The following is a 24,100-nucleotide window of genomic DNA, read 5'->3' on the forward strand; positions in this document are numbered from 1 at the left end:
CATGTGGCAATGGCAATGTCCAGTGATAATTGGTATGCCATCAATTACTAGGGGAATGACCAGTGAAAATGTAAGAATCTGAATTTTGTAATAATTATGATGTAAAAGACTGTCAAAACAATGACGGGACCAGAAATGCTTGAACAAATACCATTACTGGACCAATAAACCACTGAAGAAACTTCTGGTTAATTTTTGGCTTTACATTCTATTTTATGTTTTTATTCTGTGACTTTTGACAAAGGAAAAATAAGCTGATTGTCAGTTTCAGAAACAGTCTTCATGCTCAACTGCAGGCACACCTGAGCCAAGGCCTGTAGAAGGCCTGTAAAAGTTATATCTACAGGCCAATAAAATCTTAACTAAGATTTTTGAAAGACTGCACTATGCAGTAAAACTTTCCATATGCAGACATATATATGTATATCAGATTTGCAATAGACTCTTGAAGCTGAAATATAAATCTAATCTAAAACCAAGATTCATAATTAAAGTAGATGTAAAAACACTTCACTGGATTACTGATCTTGGTATTGAATTCATGCAAACATTATTTAGCATGTGAATGCAGAAACAGATTTAATTTTCATTAACTGTTCTGGTAGCTATAGAAAGTGATATGCTGATAAAGTTTGCAAAAAGTCATTACTTTTAAAGATAAGGGAGGCCATATCACCCAGTCACCCTAAAATGGCATTTTTAGTGAGTCATTGTGAAAATTACATTTGTTTTTCCTAAGAATTTGCACCTTGAGGAGGCCAATTAAAATTTTGGCTGAGGCAAAAACTGGATGTGAATAACCTCATTATTAAACTTGGACTGTTTATATATCGTGGTCATTCTATTTACAAAACAACATGAACAAGAGAAACAATTTATTTGTTTGTTAGATAACATCAAAGTCTAATTGAAAGATTTATTTCAATTTCGACTTGCTTTGAAGTTTGATAAAGGGATTAATTATTCAATTGTTTTGTCTCAGTGTATTGGAACATTGATGTGCCTGTGTGTATTGAGTTAGTTAATTGTGGTATTACTCTGTTTGTTTTAAGCTAATTATCTGTATCTATATTGTGCAGATCACCGATTTACCATGTAAAAACTTGAGGATGTTTGTAATGATATATACATACATTGTAGTTTCGTGTTCCCATCATTAGAATGTACAGTACTTGCACTACTCACTCTTTATACTATCTGCGTAATTGACAGTCTAATTTGGATCTGAAAAAGAATCTTAGTATATTGTGAACAACTTTGTGAAGACTTAAATAGTACATGTAGTTTTGGAATTTTGTTTTTTGTTGTTTTTTACATACCACTTTATTTTGGAACTATTCTGGATAATTTTCAAGACTTCTACGGAATTATACAGGCCATCTCATCACATCATTCTAAACGATAAATTTGGTTATATATAAATAAATAGTTTGGATAATTTTCAAGACTTCTTTGGAATTGTACCTGACTTTCACCTCATATATATTTCTATATATATATAATAAATAGAGAACTAATTGGCACAGGAGAATTTTGCCTATGTTATTAAGTGGTGTAGGATGTTTGTTTCGGATGTCAGTTCCTTCTCACTATTTATGAGAAACTTGACAGTATGGTTTTTTTACTGAGAAAGGATTTTATAGAAGTTGTCAGGTAGGTGACTTTGGAATTATGTGAATGGATTCGTTAAAACTTTATAGGTAAATTGTATACTAAATGTGGAATTGTCTTCTAGGTAAATTGTGCTCTTCTAGGTAAATTGTACATGTACGAAATTGTCCTCTTGTACACTAAGTGTTTCGAGTTCCCATCATTAGAATGTACAATACTTGCACTACTCACTGTACATGTATATACATGTACTATCTGCGTAATAATAACAGTCTTAATTTGGATGGGAAAAGGAATCTGAACAACTTTGTGAAGACTTTAAAATTATAGTACATGAAGTGTTGGAATAGAAGTTTTTTGTTGGTTTTACATACTGCTATTGCTTTATTTTTGAACTTCTACAGGCTATCACATCATATCATTCTAAACAATAAAGTTGGTTATATAGTTTGGATAGTTTTCAAGATGTCTTTGGAATTGTCAGGTAGGTGACTTTTGTGAATGAATTCTTTAAAACTTTACAGGTAAATTGTACATTATTGTAAGGAAATTTGAATCGTCTTTGGCCAGTTCTTATTAAATTGTACATGAAATTGATTTTGTCTGCTTTGGAATTTGTACTTAAAATTGGAATTGGTCTTCTAGGTAAATTAATGTACTTGATCCTGGTGTCTTCTAGCTGATTTTCGCAGTATTTTCAGGATAAGCGGGAGACTTGGTCAAATGTATACTGACCTGTTGGTGACCTTCTGCTGTTGCCTGCACTATGGTCGGGTTGTTGTCTCTTTGCACATTCCCCATTTCCATTCGCAATTTTACTAGAGGATATAAATGTGCAAAACTTCAAAAACTTCCATGTTACATGTATACACTATGATCATGATGATATGATCGTTACTTTAATTGTCTGGAATTTTATAACTTTTGCACTTTGTTGTATGTACCTGAGTTAAGAAAAGATTATTTTGTTTTAATTAAAAAGAGTATAGATGTGTCATTCCAGTCTAAACTTCCTGCCTTTTTGATCAGTTAACTCTATAAAGGAAACTTTCTTTTGGATTCATTATAAATTGGTTCTCATTTGGAATATATGTATGAGATATTTGTCACTGAACATGAAGCAATAACAATCAAAAGTTTTCATTTTAACAACAGGTATTTGCTATTGAATATTTACTGTCAACACATTTATGTATAAAATCCAATTTGCACTTTATGAAATCATGTTAAATCCATACATAAGAGGCAGAGAACGAAATGTATGACTAAAGAGACCAGGCTACTGTTGGGAGGAACTAGATATGCTTGGCAAACTGGATCCACTAATCATCTTTAAATAATTGATGACTGATATTAATTATTAATCAATTACAAAATCATCCAGTCAATTAGTCAAACCATAAGTCATTCTATGATTCATTCATTCAATCATACATTAATATGATTGTATACTAGTGAAACATATGCCAGCCACACATATATTAATATCTCCTTAAATTGCTTTTAAGATTAAAAAGATGCATCTGAAAACCAATAAAGATAATTCAACTGCAATGCAACATCTGTTGTTGAAGTCATTGGTGGGTCATAGTAACCTGAATACACATGTATAGTTATGTGCTTGTAATGATTGTGGAAATTAGGTGAGGGTAAGGAGGGATAAAGGGGAGGGGGGTTAAAATTAGATAAAAATATTTGATATCCTTAATTCTTTTAGGTAATAAATAGTACTCCAAACAGAAGAAAATTTTAATAAGTTTGAAATAAATTGCTTTCATTTGCAAAACAAAAGGGAAAAGAGGGTATTGGATATCAGTAATTTGCAAAGTCTGTCTAGAAAATAGCCTTCCATTAGCAGAAGGAATTTTGGAAAATGTTAAAAAAAAAGATGATTTTGTTTACTTAACATTTTATTTGGAATTCTTAATGAAACCTTTCAAAACTTTGAAAAATCTTAAGTGAAATGTTTTGGTATTCTTCAAATTGATAATACATTGTATCATAGATGTAAAACCCATTTCATCTATGATTGTATGTATAGCATTTTAAAATTGTTGAAAATAAGGTGCAGCAGATGCATATTCACATGCAGATAATTAAAATAACGTACATCAATTTCATGAAGATGTGCATCATATCACAGATGTAAAATAAGTGAGGCAGTTTAAACTTGTTTTTTCTCTACAATTGCCAGATGGTAACTTACTTGCCCCAGGCAATGAGTGACTACCATTAATTTTACATCTAATAAAGGTTAGAGAATTAAATAAACTCATACTTAAGAAAAAGACGTTGAAATAAATTTCTAGATGTTTATTTCAGCAGGATGTAGATTAACTGAGTTAGATTAAAAAGTATTTAATCAGTGATGTAGGTCTATACAGCTTCTACATCAGTTTTATGATATGATATTTATGGGCAAAACCATAGGTATACCATGCATTTCATATTTTTAGGAATTTTAAATTTCATCTCCAAGCATATGAATTGTACATGTTTTGTAAGTCATAGTACATTGTAATAAGCTTATACATGTAGTTGTTTGCAAAATCATAAATATTCCATGCATTTCAGACTTTTATGATTCTATGATTTTATCTCCACCAATTTTGTTCTACCTACATTTTGTAGGTCATGATTATATAATATGTATAATAATCTAGGGAAATGTAGTATGATTTCAGTATGAGAAAACTGTCCACTAAATGACCTGGGCACTTCGAAATTCTCACTCAAAATGATCATGAAATAAATAAGTTATACTAAAATGATTGCTAGCAATTTTTTTCTCGTGAAGTGAGTTGCTGGATTTAAGCAACATAATGTTCTTTTCAGAAAGCTTGAGAAAGTCAACTGATAACTCATACAGTCAGTACTTAAACATATTCCTGTGGAATTCATTATAGATATGATATGAAACATAACAGTTGTGTATTGATATTTGATATTCCCTAAGAATAAATTATAGATATGATATTTGACAGCTGTTAAACTTTTTATCTGTAGAAGTCGAGCTGCTGTTTATGTAGAAGATAAAGTTAAGGAGGAAACCAGTCCTGTTCTGACAGAAGAGATCCCACCAAGAGAAGCAGGAGATGGGCATGAGGAACCAGACACTGTACTCAATGATACAACAGATATAGCAGGTAATATCATTTTATATGATTCAGTCATTGTCATTCCTGTTAAATTATTACAGGGGCGGATCCAGGGGTGTGTGTGTTCTGTGGTTCTATGATTGGACCCCCTTCCTTTATCCTGGGTTGGGAACCCCCTTTCTGAAAATGGCTGGATCTGCCCCTGTATAACCTAGCTAGTCATTGGGCCTGTGGTACATTTTTCATATAAAAATTAGAAGATGTGGTATGATTGCCAATGAGACAACTCTACACAAGAGATTATTTGATACGTACATGAAAAACCTTAACTGTAAGATAGTGGGGCATTATGTAGTCACTACAAGCACAGGGACACATTCTACTGTATCCACACAGCATGAGTAACAAATCGTGCAGTAAATATAAAAATTGGAACTCTCCACGAGGGGTTTTATATCCGTCATTCCCTGGGGACAACAAACTAATTTCTATGCAGCTGATATATACAGTGTTCTCCCAAGATATTTTACTTGGCATTCAGGTAAAACAGGGAAATTTGAAATACCATCTTGTTTCTGTAAGATTATAGCATCACATCCATAACATAATCTATAAGACAATCAATTCAGATAGCATCACATTACCATGATGCTAAAAGGCCCTGGGGAGTAAACTGATATATAAACTTAATTTTAAAAAAACAATATTGTCCTGAATAAATGATAAAAACAAAATCTGTCATGTGAGAGAGGAAAACAAAGTGTAAGCAGAACTTTTTAGTGTTGTTTCTCTAGATGCTGTAAGGAATAGATCAAGTCTGTGTCTAATGTATTTGCACCTTTTCCAGAGTAATACCCAGTGCTTTAGAATTTTACATATTGTATTTAGACATTTATCTATTGTTGAAGACTTATCATGCTTATGTTAATGTCAGAAATGTGTGCATGCTTGAAGGGTTCTCTTTTTATACATATTGACTTGCACTCTTTGAAATAAGAAACAATTACAGAGAAAAGATAAAGAAAACAGCTGATTTTGTTCTGATTGAGTAACATACATAAACATAATGTTTACTTTGATTATGAAAGTAACTGCAGATGTGTTATTGTATAGATAGATCTCTAAACTGTCAACAAATGTTTCTACTTCTGGTATTATTGTATGTATAAACTGTCAACATAAGTTTCTACTTCTGGTATTATTGTATGTATAAGCTGTCAACATAAGTTCCCTCTTCTGGTATTGTAAAGAATGGGTTATCTAAACATCTCTCGAAATCTTTTTGGATCTGTATCATTGTATGTCATATAACAGTAATTAAGCATGAAACAATTGTAAGTGCCAAATTGCTGTTCTTATTGACATCCTTTGACAGATAGATAGCTACAGGATGAATTAGATGGAGGAGATATGTACAAAAATGAGACATGAACATATCAACACAAAAAATAACAAGATACTTTGACTTAGAAAAACATCTGTTCAATTTGTCAATTTTGACTACCATTTTGGCAAGGTAGTGAAAGGCAAAAATGAAAACTGCAGAGATGCAAACAGTTTTTTTTTCCTGTCAGACAATGGGGCCTACAGGGTACCAAGTTTTGCCAGACCCATCAAATTTCTGCCAGACCCATATTTTCACTCAAAAATCAAATGAAATATGATCTCCCCTCTTGCCATTTTGGGTTGAATGACCTTTCAGGTCGTTTCTCCTTTTCGTACAAAGACCGCTTTACAGCTTTATCAACTTGAATAGGTGACTGGTTTGGTCTTTTACCGGGTTTCGACCCACTTACAAATTTTATCGGCCATGACATATTTCCTGAACTTATCAACTATGCTTAATAGACCTCCTTCCTAGAGAGCGAATTTGTAAAACAAAAAACATGACGGAAATACGGAAAATTGTTCGGGGCGAGATGAACAAGGTACGAAAGACTATTACTGGGCGGAAATACTGGTTCCCAGAGTTAGAAAATGCGGGGGAACAGGACATTTACTTTTATTAAAGATGATCGCAATTTTATAAACAAAATACTCTGCCGTGGCCGACAGGGATTTCAGTTTTGGCGGACCCAAGCGGACTTAAATATTGCCGGCCATCAGGTCCTGCACAGCTACGAGTTTTGCCGGACCTGCATAAATTCTGCCCCTTAGGTCCGACGGGTCCGACGATTAGTTGCATCTCTGAAACTGGATATCGATCTTTTTATCATATAATGACACTTATTTTACCAACCTTGATAAAAAAGAAAAAAACACAATGCTTTGGAAAAATGTGTGGATTAACAAAATGATTGATTTTTTTGGAATTTCATATTATAATTATGATTTATTAAAATTAATAACAATATTCATTTAACACTATATAAGGGTACACTGTGAATTCAGTATTATTCTAGGGATGGAAATTTGGTGGATATAGAACATTTATTTAGATGTTCTGTGTAATAAACATCTTTTCAAAGTTTAGATGCAGACATAGAAAAAACATCATAAAAGTCACATATCCCCCCCCCCCCCCTAAATCATAAAAATAAATAAATCCACTCTTATGCTCCAATTTTACTGGACAGAAGATCATGATACTTATATATTTATCTATTTAATATTTCATTTTTTTTCCTTTCAGATTATGATAAAGATGAAATAATAGATTATTTAGAAATATCTGGTATAAGTAGCAGTGATGATTCAGACGTGGATGATTGCTTCTTCCATCCAGCCACTAGAATCAAATTTAGTAAACAACCGATTAGGGTAAGTGCTAAAGTCGAAGTAGTTCTACTACTGTAATCACTAGCTATAGCCAATTAGTTGTTAGTTCAAACCCAGTTCGTTCAGGTGCACTCGACTCTTTATTGAATAGGATTGTCAGTTTTCCTATTGAAGGTTGATGGTTTTCCACAGGCTTTCTCCACCAATAAAAACTGGCTGCCACAAATTAGCCTAAAAGCAGAGCTTAAAAGTTGTGTAAAAACACCGACAATATTGTACTTTGTGGAATATTATTCATGGTTAATCATTACTTAATAAATCCATGAGTAAAAGGTACCACTGAATTATAATTATTATGTTTGAGGTGTTAGGTAACTAATTTCTAGGATACTTTTACTAATCAAAATCTCAGAATAAAGTTAAAAAAGAAATGCAAATAAATCTTATTTTAAATCTTAAAACCACAAACATGATTTTACTATACAAATGTATATATGGATCTGATCATGTTTTGGTGATGGGACCTATAATAAAATAAATTCTAAAGGTCAATAGACCCTAAGATTTTCATCAAATATACAGTACTTACTTTTTATGTCAACTGTTTGTCATTTGTCAATCAAAGGGAGATAAATCAAAGGTTTTTTTTAATTGGTTACTTTGGAATTTATCTGATATGTAGAGGAAGTAATACTTATATTATATTGTTTATATCAAGGAAGCTGAAAATAAAATTAACCTAATTGAATGTTTTTAGATATTTTTATCAGTTTCAAAGATATGTTGAAATGACTATAGAAATGTCTGTACAATTATTTACCCCTAATTTCCAGGTATTTCCGACATTTTCCACAGAGGAATACGACAGGAGAAACGAAGATGTAGATCCAGTGGCAGCTTCTGCGGAATATGAACTTGAAAAGAGGGTGGAAAAGATGGATGTATTCCCTGTTGACCTTATGAAAGGTCAGTATTTCTTTTGCTATGGTTTCAAACTCTTTTAAAATGTAAAAAATGCAAAAGTTTGTATATTTGGCAAATAGATGAAACTCTTTTTGCTGAAATTTTTACAAAACATTTGTTTTGATTTTAGCCAAGCCAATATGTATTTCATATATATTAGAAGTTGTTAATTGAATTGAATTGAATTCTTCAAAAGAAAGTATACATTTGAAAATTGTGAAGCATTGTCAAAGGTATAACATATCTGCTCTACCTGTATTTGAAAATTGTCACATTATTCCAATGATTGATTAACTTAGACATCACATTTAATGTCTGAGACCTAAATAATAAATAAATTTTTACTTCCTTGTGAATTATATTCTGTCTCTATGTCCTTGTAATGATAGGATTCATTCAGATCTCTAAAAAAAGTGATGTTCCCATAATGCAACACCATTTTTGAATTTTTTCTTAGAAATTAATAGAAAAACTAAAATACATAAAATTAATATAAACCATGTTGAAGACAATAATATTTAAACTAGTCAAAGTAAATCAATTTAATAATGCTACATGAAGAGTTTTTGTTGATTATGAAATTAAGAATCAATATTCAGATTTCAGAGTTACTATTTATTTGATTTTTCAGGTCCAGAAGGCCTTGGCCTTAGTATTATTGGAATGGGAGTTGGAGCAGATTCTGGGGTAGAAAAATTAGGGATTTTCATTAAAACATTAACAGAAGGAGGGGCAGCACAAAAGGATGGAAGGTTAGTTAAGATAACCGCTGATGTTGTTTTTATCCAACCCCGTATATGGAAAAATGTCTATGAAAACCTATTTTAAAATTGAGTTGTTATCAAAAACAATACAAAACAGACCTAAATTCTTCTTTTTTGGTATTTGATTGTTTCAAAACCAATTCAAGTGTAATACACATACATGTAAACGTGCACTTGCAGAAGGTTGATTTTTATCTAACGCAGCTAATATATTAATGTACAGGCCCGTAGCCAGGAATTTTCAAGGGGGAGTTATTTGGACTCACGAACTCTACTTTAACAGTCACTATTCGAACAGAACGTTAACTTTAACAGTGCTAATTTGTTTTCAAGGGGGGGGGGGGGGGGGGGTTCGTCCGACCCCCCTGGCTACGGGTATCATGTATACCACTAAACCTACACAATGTACGCATCAACACTTCTCAGTAAATTGAAAATCCAATGCAGCTCATAATGTGTACCACTAAAACTACACAATGTAAACACTTTTTAGCAAATTGAAAACCAAAAGCAGTTATAAATGAACTGTTTCAACTATGCATTTAAATTTATTTATTTTCCTTATTTTATGAGATTTATTGTCTAGTGCACATTCATTTATCAGCTGTTTTATGTTTTTTATGTGAAAAACCATTAAATAAACTTTATTGAAATATGTTTCAGTCTGTAACATATAAATTAAATTCTCTACATTATTTATCCTCTCTTAAGTCTTTTTATCATCAAATAATCTTGATAAGTGTATTTGATATACGTTGCAACTAATTTATAGTTCTTAACTTCAAAAGTTTTATTGACTCAAATAAGCCAGATGGGAGTTGGGTTCTGTAATTCAAAGCTTTGTTGAGGTAAGAATTTAGGTCATTGAGTTACACCTAAGACATGTGTAAAATTGATGTGTTTGATACTACGACAGTTGTAAATATCTAAGGTATTCTCTTAGGACATAGTTTTACAAAGCTTTGTTGAGGTCATGATCTAGGTCATTGAGTTTCACCTTAGACATGTGTAAAATTGATGTGCTTGATACTATGACAGGTGTAAATATCTTGGGTATTCTCTTTGGAGCTTAGTTGAGGTTAAGATTTAGGTCATTGAGTTACACCTAAGACATGTGTAAAATTGATGAGTTTGATAGTAGGACAGGTGTAAATATCTTGGGTATTCTCTTAGGACATAGTTTTACAAAGCTTTGTTGAGGTCGAGATTAAGGTCATCGAGTTACATCTAAGACATGTGTAAAATTGATGTGTTTGATACTACGACAGGTGTAAATATCTCAGGTATTCTCTTAGGACATAGTTTTACACTTAAGGAAGTGTAGATATAGTATGTAAATTCACAACTTATGTACAAAAGATATAATATAAGCATTTATAAAGATAAGTGATAATAAGTTATATTTAATTTTAATAAATGTGATAAAAACATTTTTGGAATGTTGACATTTTTGTGTGCATATACATATATCTGCCTGTAGCAGTTTTAATGACATTTTGTGTTTTTTAATATTTTTATATATTTTTTTACTTTGTAAAGTTACAAATTTTAAATTAATATCCACTGTTTTGATGTACATGAATGTGACACTTGAGAATAAGAATGGTCCTGACAACTCAATCATGGACATTAAAAACACAGTTTGGGGTTTTGCTAGTGATTTTTTTTTTGCATTTTAATAGATCTTGACTGTCAATGATGGGTTGTGTATAAAAAAAAAACAAGTTGTGTTAGCCAAAATGCATTTTTGCTTTATCATTTTTATACCCCACCTACGATAGTAGAGGGGCATTATATTTTCTGGTCTGTGTCCGTTCGTATGTCTGTTTGTCTGTCTGTCCCGCTTCAGGTTAAAGTTTTTGGTCAAGGTAGTGTTTGATGAAGTTGAAGTCCAACAACTTGAAACTTAGAGCACTTGTTTCCTGTGATATGATCTTTTTAATTTTAATGCCAAGAAAGAGTTATTATCCAAATTTCACGGTCCACTGAACATAGAAAATGATAGTGCAAGTTGGGCATCTGTGTACTATGGACACATTCTTGTTTTTTCAATGCAATTTTAGACATCCTTCTTAATTGTACAATTTCAAGCAGAAAATTGGATCTCTATCAAAATTTTACAAATAGAAATTAAACTCTATAAAGTTGCTAACATGTAGAGGACCTGGTTGATCATCTCTAATGAAACAGAAATCACCTGTTGTTATGATAAGAGGTTAGGATTGGTTGAAAATGTCTTTGACCTGGTTTGAACCTCAAATTATCTGTTGCTGCTAGATTAAATAGATGTTATTTAGGCACTGAAAGGATTAAGTACTTTGTAAAAAGGTGACCTTATCACTTTTGTGAGGTGTCAATGAGTAAGACCTCCATAGCCAGTCTAGTAAGTTGTTATGTTGCTTCTCGTGATGTTTTGTGCTTGGTGGTGCCCCATTTACATCAGTGGAATCCAATTTAAAGTCCCTATTGCTATGTAAAGAAAGTGTCTATCAAATTCATAAATCCTATCCTCTCTAACAAATTTCTAAGGCAACAATGTATTGTCTGACCTAAAGACTTGCTGAAAAATTTTAAACAAATAATTGCTGTTCTGTAAGAAGAATAAATCAAGAAGCATGTAGTAAGAGGACATGGTCAAATCAGACATCTTGACAGATAGTATGGAAAATATGTAGTGACTGAGAATTATATTACAGATAAGTGTTCTGAGTGTAACTTCTGAAAGGTTTCAAGACAAATGATGTATCAATCCCTCATTTTACCATGCTTAAAATAGCCAATATAATATATTTTATACAAACCTGTCAAGTTTGTGTTTTGGAAAAAAAATGATTTTGATTTGAAGGGCAGGTTTGATATGACCATTTGTACAATGAAAATTTGGCACTAGATTTCCCCTTTATGAGCCTGCATGCATGGTGCATGTAACCTGTAAATGGATGTGCTATGTAAACAAAGTTGTATATTGTGTTCTTATATAAAAAAAAGACATGTTTATTATAGTAGTAGCTGTACTAACATTTCCTTAGGTTTGATACATAATTAATATCTTTTGGAAGGCAGATTATGTGTTTGTTGATTTAGCTCCCCTTACTTGCAGCAGCATACGATTGCATTGCATTCTAAGGGATTGTAGTTTATATATCTGTTGTTTGAGAGATTATAACTTTTGAGTTTGCCAAGTTGGATAAAAAAAAAAACTGCAAGTTGGAACAAATGTATAAAATACAGACTTTTATGTAATTATTTCTAAGGTAAGTTCTTTATTTTTATTGGCTGATTAATTTTTTCTGTCCCATCTCTAGCTAGGGGACAGATGTGTTAGAAGTGTATGATTATAAGTGAAAGACTTGATAATATTAAGTTCCCTTGTCAGTTATCAGATTAAAGTTATAACATATAATAAGAATCAGTTTGATATAAAGTATAAACTTAATAGAGATCAAGAACTTATGACTTTCATAAATAAAATGAACAAAAAATTCTAGAACTAGTACCTATAACTTTTCCTTTAGTTTTAAAAAGGCATTTCATTTTGAACTATTCCATTGTTCTCTTAACCAAAATTTTGAAACTGTCATTGAACAGATGATGGCCTTCATTTACTAAACTAAATTGCTATACTTACAAAAAATGTACCTAACCCCTTGCCCTAAACCTTACCCTCGAGCTCACCTGTGTAGACTCAAAACTAATCCTTACCTTACCCTGATTCACATTCCTACTGTAAATTGTAATGTTCCCTTAAGTAAATAAAGGTCAATAAAATTATCAGATATTAAGTAAGATTAATTCAGGGACATCAAACTTAAATAAATTGTTTTTTCCCAAAGGCACCTCTAAGGTGTGATAATTAAGTAAATTGTTCAGTGCATATTTCACATGAAGCATTACATAAGCTAAATGGTTTTTGAATGTCTGTTTCAGCATGATGAAAGATGTACATATCTTTGAAATATAACTTTTGTTTTAGCTATCACTCCTTTATTCATGTTCTTTAGTGCTAAAATAATCAAATATATGTAAGTACACAATGTTTTCACAGTAAACTGTTGTTAGAAGGGTACAAAAGAATTACTATTTTCTTCCAAATTACTTGTTAACCTTAATTATTTAATTGATTAAACAAGTTTAATACTTTTTTTAGCCTAAGAAAGAAAGAGAATATTAATAAAATACATGTATCATGTCACAAATAATTTCAACTGGTCATTAGCAGTGCAGATCCAGAATTTTTTATAAGAGGTGGCCCGCTAAGTTATGCTTCAGTGATTCCCTATCTAATCAAACATATTTTTAACAAGGGGGGGGGGGGGGGGGAGGGGGCGGAATACAGCCCTCCCTTACCTAGATCTACCTTTGCAAAGATAATCAGAGAATAGTTAGTAGGGTCTGGAAAATTTAGTCTTACAAAAGTATAATATGTTGGGATATCTCTAAAATAAATTAAAAATTTGATGTACACATAGACTAAGAATCCTAGATATGAGTAAAGACAATAGAAAAAAACCTGCACATGAAACTCAGAAGTAATATATATCAAAGGTGGATTTCTGGAGGCATGCTCACTCCTTTTGTTGGGAATTTTTGTCTGATTATATAGGGAATCACCGAAGCATTGCTAGGGTCCCCCTCTTATGGCAGTCAGTCGGACCCCCCCTTTTTTTATAAAAAAAGTTCTGGATCCACCACTGTATATCCAGGCAGCTCACAACCTGAAACACAATAAAACAAACCACAACAAATTATGCATTAAATGTCATAAATTTTAATTAAATATCTTTAATTTGAAAGTGAGGAACATTTCATGTGTTCATCAAGTAGAGTTTTGCTTTTGTTGCACCTTCATCTGACAACATAGTATAGATAGCAATATAGTTTGTCAGTTGAGAATTTAGATTAATGAATTGGTTATTATCCACCAGCTGTGAGAGACCGGGAAGGTTTACTCATTAAATGCAGATTCCATCTATAGATGATTTGTACAATTTCTTTAATTTCATTCACTGATTGAAGCAATCAACAATCCCTTGTGTTGTGGAAATAATCTGGCAGTTAGACAAAATATATCATTTCTTTGTAAATAACGACTTTTATATAGAGCAGGTAAAAATAATAACAGAGAAAGTGCAAAATCTCTTTGGTAGGCAATGAAGATAATTACTAGAGATGAGGATAGGGTCATAAAAAAGAACACGCTTGTTTGCCCTAACACTACCTACCCAGAAAATAGCTGCCTACTCAAAACATGTGATAAGTTTTTTCTTAATCAGATAGGCATGAAGACTAAAAAAATCTGACACTTCAATTTCTCTTGGCCGAAAGAAGAAAAGAAGGCAAACCAAAATATTTTAAAGTGTAACCTAGGACATGGTCATCAGAAATATGAAACTGTTTAGGGGATTAATAGACTTACAGTAATTTAAAACTTTAAAGACAGGTGAAAGATGGATTCTTCTGCCAGCTTTTACTTGTTAAACTCATAAACTTGATAAAATCTTCCTCTCTAAATTAACACCTCTTTAAACATACCATGTCTCACTTCAAGGAGGAAAGTGAAAAGATACCAATAAAACCAGTGTTGAAGAGATGATATGTAGATGATTGATAAATCCAGTAAGACAGGAAACCAGTATAAATGATGTATCTGTCCACAAATACTCTCCAAATGTTTTCTTTATTCTTTATGCATTGTGAGATGTGCATCTACTTGAAATTATCTTTTAATTTTTTTCATGAGAAGACTGCATAAACAGGTATATCATTTATTTTTGAATTTTTTGAAATAGTAAAGCTTTTTTACCTCAGACATAGATTACCTTAGCTGTATTTGGCAAAACTTTTAGGAATTTTAGTTCTCAATGCTCTTCAACTTCGGAATTGATTTGACCTTTTGAACTTTTTTGGATTCGATCATCACTGATGAGTCTTTTGTAGACGAAACACACGTCTATACTTAATTTAGTCCTGGTATCTATGATGAGTTTATTATTGGCATATGTGGGCATGATGAATGAGTTTTAAGTTCAATTATTTTAATTCCATTGATCTGTAGGCTAGCCTGTCAACCCTGAGGTTGTGAAATTTGCACCATGTTCCTTTCAGGATTTATTCAATTCTGATATCATTTGTCAAGGATTGCCATTTATTTGGTGAAGGTTGGTGGTTCTTTCTTCCAACTCTTACCTCAATTATATATAGCTAATATTTAAACACAATCAAAAATATACCATAATTTATTGTATAATCATTTTTTTTTCAGGATCCAGGTTAATGATCAGATAATAGAAGTGGATGGTAAAAGTTTGGTGGGTGTCACACAGGCCTATGCTGCTTCTGTACTCAGAAATACAACAGGGACTGTCAAGTAAGTTTATACCCCCTTGTCTATAGTGATAAAGTTTGGTGGGTGTCACACAGGCCTATGCTGCTTCTGTACTCAGAAATACAACAGGGACTGTTAAGTAAGTTTATACCCCCCTCCCCTTGTCTATAGTGATAAAGTTTGGTGGGTGTCACACAGGCCTATTCTGCTTCTGTACTCAGAAATACAACAGGGACTGTCAAGTAAGTTTATACCCCCCTTGTCTATAGTGATAAAGTTTGGTGGGTGTCACACAGGCCTATTCTGCTTCTGTACTCAGAAATACAACAGGGACTGTTAAGTAAGTTTATACCCCCCTTGTCTATAGAGATAAAGTTTGGTGGGTGTCACACAGGCCTATGCTGCTTCTGTACTCAGAAATACAACAGGAACTGTCAAGTAAGTTTATACCCCCCCCCCTCCCCTTGTCTATAGTGATAAAGTTTGGTGGGTGTCACACAGGCCTATGCTGCTTCTGTACTCAGAAATACAACAGGGACTGTCAAGTAAGTTTATACCCCCCCCCCCCCCCCCTCCCCTTGTCTATAGTGATAAAGTTTGGTGGGTGTCACACAGGCCTATGCTGCTTCTGTACTCGGGAATACAACAGGGACTGTTAAGTAAGTGTATTTCTCCCCAACCCCTTATGATTTAATGATGAAGTTTGATGGGTGTCACACATACATAAACAGTTAAAACTAATCCTGCTTCCAATGAGAGAACAAGAACTGGAATTTCTAGGCTATTTGATACCATTGTATTGATGTCTACAACTCTGCTACTTGTAACACACAAACCTTCAAAGAAAATATAATAGGAAAAAACAGTAAATATAAAAATGTATGTGATATTGTATATTTGATGACAAATGGATAAGGATGTAAACACTGTATAGGTCACACATAGCCTTCAACAATAAGCAAAACCCTTATGGAATAATGATTTATAAAAGTACATGGCAGTCTTGTTGAAATTCAATAGATATATGTTTCTGAAATTTTTGCGTATCAGCTGTAGTCATGATGTTTGCTTTTCATGGAACATACCAAGTAAAGGTTTGTTCCATATTGCAATGTAATTTCTTGAAATGAATTTGTCTTTTCCCTAATTAAGGTTTATGATTGGTCGAGATAAAGATCCAAGTAAAAGTGAAGTAGCTCGTCTCATACAACAGTCTCTAGAACAGGATCGCCGTAGAGAAGAAATGAAGAGGCTTGAACATGACCGATTAGTGCAGCTACAAGATAGTATAACACCTAGAGATGCTGTCATGGAACGGGACCATCAACGTCACATGTCTGAGTCGGGTAGAGAGTTGGACGATGATGATGAAGATGAAGAGGAGGTAGAAGACGATTCGGTAAGAAACAAATATGAGTATAAATTTGTGAAGTACATGTCATGAGATGCGAACTAAGTAACACAAATAGTCATACACAGCTCAAGGTCAAAATACAATTTTCCACAATGGACAGGTGCCCCGATTTAAAGAAAATGTGTGGATGTATTAAAAAGGAACTATAAAAGATCTGTCAAATTTGCAATATAACAAAAACATTAAGATATTACATAAGACAATCACTCTGAGGCTCACATGAGGGATTTTGAAAATTAAAAAAAGGTTTAGCTTGGGAATGTGGAAGTATACAAAATATGAATTTTTATGAAAAATGAAGTATTTGGTATTCTTTTAGATTTCAAGAAAAAAGGGGTTAATATATTGATTGATTTAAAATATTTGCTTATATTAGATGTGGGGACAAATGTTGTATACAAATGTTGTTACAAAAAGAACAAATTTGTGGTAAAGTTGCAACTCATTGACTTAAAAAAATATAAAACATCAGCCATGTTTGTATATGCATCAGTATAGTTAACAGTAACCAGTCCGGATTCAGAATTAGTTATTTCAGGGGGTTTATAACATAAAAAAAATTAAAGATCATAGCCTTTTAATTATTTCAGGATGAATGTTCTGGGGATTACCAACTAGAAATCACCAATCACAATGAAGAATATGATGACGAGGATGAAGAAGAGGAAATGGTACAGCAAGAGGAGGATGTTTCCAGCACCATGGAAACCACAGAGGAAATAGCTGCAGGGGAGGCAACTCCAATGTCAATACCTTCCAGTAATGATAACAGTGTAGGGTCACCAGATGAGGACAGGAAACCAGTGATAGAAGTATTTGACCTCCCAGAAAGCAGCAGTGAAGATGTATCACCTGATATGGAATCTCAGGCTATGTTCATTAAATTAAAAGAGGTACGAAAAGGGAAAATTTACACATGTGAAAAACTAGATGGAGGAATCATCTGGAATAACAGAAAAACATAAGGGCTATTCCATTAAAACGTATGTGGGAGGGTAGGAAGGGATGGTTAAATATTTAATGTGATCCATTGGTCTTTTTTAGCATGTGATTATTACCATTATGCAAAATTATCTAAAAAATGCTTCTTCGTTGTAGTTATATTTTGAAAGTCCCTTTCTTCCCTCCCACATCCATTTAAATGTAATAGCCCTAAATAAATTTCCATTGCGCTTGCACAAAACTATAGATTGTACAACTGCCTTTCCATACAAAACACAAAGGAGGAAATTTAGATTACCATATATAATTATAAGCACATAAATTTGATATACTAAAATGTATTGACAGTTGCTATTGTTAGCATACTAATTGTATCAATTCAATCAAAACTAGAATTTCCTGTCAGAGGTCATAATTACATTACAAAAAATCTATTTATATACAACAAATTTACAATTCATATTATTATTTGCGCCTGTCCCAAGTCAGGAGCTTCTGGCCTTTGTTAGTCTTGTATTATTTTAACTTTTAGTTTCTTGTGTACAATTTGGAGTTTAGTATGGTGTTCATTATCACTGAACTAGTATATATTTGTTTAGGGGCCAGCTGAAGGACGCCTCCGGGTGCGAGAATTTCTCGTTGCATTGAAGACCTGTTGGTGACCTTCTTCTGTTGTGTGCTCTATGGTAGGGTTGTTGTCTCTTTGGCACATTCCCCATTTCCATTCTCAATTTTATTTGCCTATTATGTTCAAAAAATTGTGGTGATCTGTTTTGGATGACATCTGTTAAAAACTGTATTGTACCTTACTTGTTTTATTGGTCATAATAAAATAGTAGTTATTAGTTTTTACAAGCATACATTCTTTCCTTTCAGGCCCAGTATAAGAATGCTGTAAATGAAGCAGAAATAGCCAAATTAAAGGCCAAGGTAAGTAAAACTATACTTATATTTAAATAACCAAGCAAACAAAATGCAAACTGAACAAACAAACAAGAAGCTGAATGACTTGAAAGAGTTAAAATGAAAAAGGCAAATGCTGGAAAAATATGATTAGAAGTTGTACACAGAAAAATGTAAAATGCTGATGGAATAAAATTGGAAATCGTACTCAAATGTTTTTTTTTCAAATAATGAATCATTTAAAAGTATGATGGAAAGGGTACAGAAAAGAATAGATTTGCCACTATTTGGAAGTCTGTGACATTTAACCAAGAATCTGCACCACTTTAACTATTGACGTCACAGAACAACCACTTTTTATTTGTGGTGTTAGACATGTTCTTTTGTGACATCAAAATTTTACAACAACCTTTGTTTTGTACAGTAATAGCAGAAAAAAAAGTGATAAAGTGTATTTTAAATGGGTGTTGTTTTACAGTTAATACAGATGGAGAGTGTACAGAATGAGAAAAAGGAGTACCAGAAGAAATCAGAAGACATGGCTTACAGATTACGGGAACTAGAGAAAAAGATGTTGGCCAATAGAAAAGAGATAAATCAGTATCAGGTATAGATGATGTATATTTTGAAAATGAATGAGTTTTTAAAATTGTTAACAATAAATTGAAAATGCATAAAACTATTTGAAAAGATTTCATTGGTAAATAAGAATTGTTATAATTTTTAGATTGAAAGAAGAAACTGTATCAAATAATTTATAATGCTAAAACTGGGACGTAATAGCAATAGAAGTCTATGTCATATCAACTTGCATGCAGATGTATACTTGTGAGGGTCTTTTTGAAGCCAACTTTACAATTTTGGTTTTTCTCATTGTTGAAAGGCTGTACAGTGGTCTATGGTTGTTCATATTCACTTCTTTTGAACTCTGGTGGTCAGTTGTATCATTGGCAATCATACCACATATCTTTATTCTTGTATTGTGTAATATTGAATGCTTATGAAATTTTGTCAATATAACATTAGAAAAAGAATAGTGTTAGTGTTTTACTTATTTTTTTGTCATAGCATTTTACAATCTCTGTATTTATTTCTTCAGGATTTATTAGAGGGATCACAAGGCCAGTATATTGCATTAGAGAAGAAAATGAAGGGTGACTTTACAGCCCTAGAAAAGAAATATCATAAAGCTAAGAAGTTGATAAAAGAATATCAATCCAGGTAAAATCTTAACAAACACTTACAACTTAAAAAAGGATTCAGAGATTTATATTTTTTTCTACTTTTTCATGCAATTGGGCTATTTTTTGTAAAATTCTTATTGTGTTGTGTTTTCACACCAAATCTGTTCTGAATAGTAAAGAGTTTTTTAGCATACAAATTATATATATAAAAAAAAACAATTAAAAACAAATAAACTTGGTTTATTTTTTAAAATTTCACCCTCATAGACTGTAACCTAGATTGAGTTGAGAAGTGAGCTCCTTTCCCATACGCAATTATATTTTACTTATATTTTTTTACAGAGAGAAAGATTTCCTGCAGGAAAGAGAATCTTTACTTCAGCAACAGGCTGAAAAAGATCAGCAATATAATTCTCTAGTCAAGTCACTCAAAGATAGGGTAGGTTGTCATTAAAATACCAGGTAGTGTGGAATCATTATTATTCATTGCATGCAAATTTTCATGGATTTCATGGGTACAGTTGATCCACGAATTTAGATGCTTAAGAGGGTGTCCATGGAAAAACCAGGCAGTGGATGGCACATGATATATTTTGTTTTCAAAATTTTTTCATCTATTTCAAATCACAAATTCATTCTTTCTTAAAGTTAAATTTTGTTTTTTTATTAGCTGCAACAAATAAAGAGACAAAAATACATAGAAAGCACTGAAAATTCGTTGAAAAGGGGAGATAACTCTTCATTTTGTACAAAATTTTGTTGCGTTGTTAGTGAACTTTCAAATCATTTTCTGAGCCATCCACTGTTGATTCAAAAATATCTTTGACATATATATCCTTTGTATGATATAAACATTGCATTGGAACCAAAAATTCAGTGAGAAAAAAATTATGTTGTGCCACCCATATCATAGGATTTGCCTGATATTTACTTGAATAGCCTCTTAAAGAATTACAAATTTTACAATGACTTTCATGAAGAATTTTGCAAAAACCATGAAATTAAATATCCACGAAAATTCAAATTTTCTTCAATTCATGAAAATTGGTACCCACAAAAATAAATGAATCCACAGTATATATATATAAAGATGATAGGTAAATTATTCAAAAATAATATGATTAAGTTGTGTTGGTCACCACAAAACAGATCATCAACAATAATATATATTTTGAAAATCCCTTCCTACCCTCCCACATACATTTAAATGGAATAGCCCTAAACACATCAATATCACAAGTCATTTTAGGAATACACACCAAAAAACATACGCAATCCATCTATTAACAGTATGATCACTCAACCATGCAAGTAAAAAAACACACAGAATTTGGAAAGCAGGATCAAAATGTGCTCCCTACTACTGAAAGCTAGTTGCTATAGTAATTATTTATAAAAATCAGTAAACATTGAATTACATTCCTATAAAATTAAGAATGGAAATAGGTAATGTGTCAAAGAGACAAAAACTCGACCAAAAGTTCAGAAAACAGCTGCAGTCCACTAATGGTTCATCATCACTCGCGCACTGGGAGGCGTGCTTCAGCTGGCCCCTAAACAAAAATGTGTACTAGTTCAGTGATAATGGACATCATACTAAACTCAAAAACATATAAATATACTAAAATAAATAAAAATTTAAAAATCGTAGAAAACTAACAAAGGCCTATACATTCATTTGAATTACACAATATTCTGTTGAAAGTGATTTCGCACACATCTCTGTTCATCAAGTTTAATCCTAGTATTGGAACAATATTTCATTAAATTGTTTGCATTCTCAATGTTTGTTTTTTGGTACTTAATAAAACGAAATGTTTGATAAACAATAAATGTCTTTTGTTTTTTATGATAGATCTTCCAGTTGGAGAGTGAATTAGGTGAAGCACAGAAAGCAGCAGGGTTACCTGTCTTAATTCCTGATGCCTCACAAAGGGTACCAGATGTCATATCAAAGGAGACCAGTGTTAAAGTACAGTCTTCCTTAGGTGAGCTTTAAGACTTTCATTTCCTGAAAATCATAATACAATTTTCAACCCCAGCTGGCATGTTGTATTCCATATTTTTGTAGCAGTGATACTTTGGTATTATTTTCTTTCTTATGAACTTCAGTAAAGAAATTTAATCTGTGCTTGAGCAATTCAAATAATGGTTTGATATAAAAAAAAGTTAAATGTGAAATCAAACTGAAAGAAAAAGTGAAACAACAAAAGTACTCTAAAGGAAAGTATAATTTAAACAGAAATTCCTTTTTATAATCAAAAGCTCCAACACATCTAACGAATGGAAAACAACTGTCATATTCCTGACTTGGTACAAGCATTACCTTACATAGAAGATGGTGCATTAAACCTGGTTTTAAAAAGTTAACTTTATTTTGGACAATGGTAATGTTCCAGAAGGCAAAAACAGCAAAATTTTGTTTCAAATATTAAAAAAAATTACATTGTTAAAAAAAATTCCTGTATTTGCTGTGGGCATAAATTTGCTATTTATAATAGCTGGTGCATGAATTGGAAAGCTTAATATGTTATGTACAAAAATACAAAATCATTTTAATTTTATATTTATTTTAATATTTTAGACAAAGTGCTAACACAAAGTCAGATATCTGATGCTGTTTCCATATCGTCTGGTTCTGATGACTCTCCAGGGGATACTGTAGTTAGTCAGAGTGAGTATAGAAATAAGAAAAGAAGATATATTTGAATTTATTATTGACACAACATACCAACATGAACTTCACAATACCCAAAGTAAAGGTTCACCACTGTTATTGCTGTTCATCATCTGAAAGTCACAGTTTGCTCCTCTATTTTTTGAATTTGTGCCAGATGTTCGGAATCCTCTGGTTTTATCGATGTCTTGCCATTAAAAAAAATTGCCCACTAACCCCTTCTTTTCTTTTCATAATTTTATTACATAAAGTTAAAAAAGCCATATTTCAAAATCTGTTAAAATCCTTGTTATTTTTTCATAGTTTATGAAACTAAAAAGGTGCCAATGTTAAATTTATGGAAAATATAGAAAGAATTATTTCCCGCCAAATTTTCAATGGCATATATGTTGAAAACGAGCACACGAACCCTTCATTTTTTTCTGTTTTTTAGTTTATTTATATACAGTATATTCATAACAGTCTTTCTTGTTATTTTTAAACTGAGTAGCGAACATCCTTAAGCCTTTGTTAAAGAAAAAGCTAACAAAGAAATGAAGATTTTCTTATGTATTCATAGAACTGAATTTAGTTGCAGTAACAAAACCATGAAATTAGATATCCTTGACAATACAATGTTCCTGCAATTCACGAAAAATTGTTACCACAAAAGTAAACATATCCACAGTATTGCAAAATTACTGCTGTGAATTCATTATTTAATTATTAATTTTCTTAGGATTCTTGGGTGCAGGTATTAAACCACAAATTCAAATGTTCAACAATTTAAAAAAAACATGAAATCAAATATCCACGAAAATGTTTTCTCATTCAACAAAAATTGATATCCACGAAAATAAATGAATCCACAGTTACATGGAAATGATTAAGTCGTAGTTTGAAAATAAACTTTTGCTTTTGTCTATCAATAAAATTGACTATTGTGAACTCATAATTATTCATTGTAAATCAATTTTTGTTGGTTGGGAGGTCAAAGGCGATCCACCAAATTAGATATTCAACACGGAAAATTTCTATAACTTGTATACAGAGTTATACAAAAAAAAAGAAATTAAATATACACAAAAGTACAATGTTCCTCCAATACACAAAAATACAATGTTCTTCCAATACACAAAAGTACAATGTTCCTCCAATACACAAAAGTACAATGTTCCTCCAATACACAAAAGTCACAAAAGTACATTGTTCCTCCAATACACAAAAGTACAATGTTCCTCCAATACACAAAAGTACAATGTTCCTCCAATACACAAAAATACAATGTTCTTCCAATACACAAAAGTACAATGTTCCTCCAATACACAAAAGTACAATGTTCCTCCAATACACAAAAGTCACAAAAGTACATTGTTCCTCCAATACACAAAAGTACAATGTTCCTCCAATACACAAAAGTACAATGTTCCTCCAATACACAAAAATACAATGTTCTTCCAATACACAAAAGTACAATGTTCCTCCAATACACAAAAGTACAATGTTCCTCCAATACACAAAA

The 24,100-nt window shown here is 32.1% G+C and overlaps 1 protein-coding gene across 5 annotated transcripts in view; it reads left to right on the forward strand.

Moving 5' to 3' along the window:
- The window catches only part of LOC143058226 (neurabin-1-like), a 53,195-nt gene that overhangs the window by 12,096 nt on the left and 16,999 nt on the right, over positions 1–24,100 (forward strand). For 4 of the 5 annotated variants that reach the window (XM_076231699.1, XM_076231703.1, XM_076231702.1 and 1 more), the window contains 13 exons: positions 4,618–4,757; positions 7,342–7,469; positions 8,261–8,393; positions 9,022–9,142; positions 15,417–15,521; positions 16,632–16,878; positions 17,484–17,786; positions 18,712–18,765; positions 19,217–19,345; positions 19,838–19,959; positions 20,265–20,361; positions 21,778–21,910; positions 22,507–22,596. In XM_076231699.1, the coding sequence (XP_076087814.1) occupies positions 4,618–4,757; positions 7,342–7,469; positions 8,261–8,393; positions 9,022–9,142; positions 15,417–15,521; positions 16,632–16,878; positions 17,484–17,786; positions 18,712–18,765; positions 19,217–19,345; positions 19,838–19,959; positions 20,265–20,361; positions 21,778–21,910; positions 22,507–22,596 (1,802 nt within the window). Of the gene's footprint in view, positions 1–1,500; positions 1,654–4,617; positions 4,758–7,341; positions 7,470–8,260; positions 8,394–9,021; positions 9,143–15,416; positions 15,522–16,631; positions 16,879–17,483; positions 17,787–18,711; positions 18,766–19,216; positions 19,346–19,837; positions 19,960–20,264; positions 20,362–21,777; positions 21,911–22,506; positions 22,597–24,100 lie in introns of those variants that run through there. The other variant, XM_076231704.1, reaches the window with a different exon arrangement.

The sequence above is a fragment of the Mytilus galloprovincialis genome, chromosome 14, assembly GCF_965363235.1.
Source record: "Mytilus galloprovincialis chromosome 14, xbMytGall1.hap1.1, whole genome shotgun sequence".
Taxonomy (NCBI): domain Eukaryota; kingdom Metazoa; phylum Mollusca; class Bivalvia; order Mytilida; family Mytilidae; genus Mytilus; species Mytilus galloprovincialis.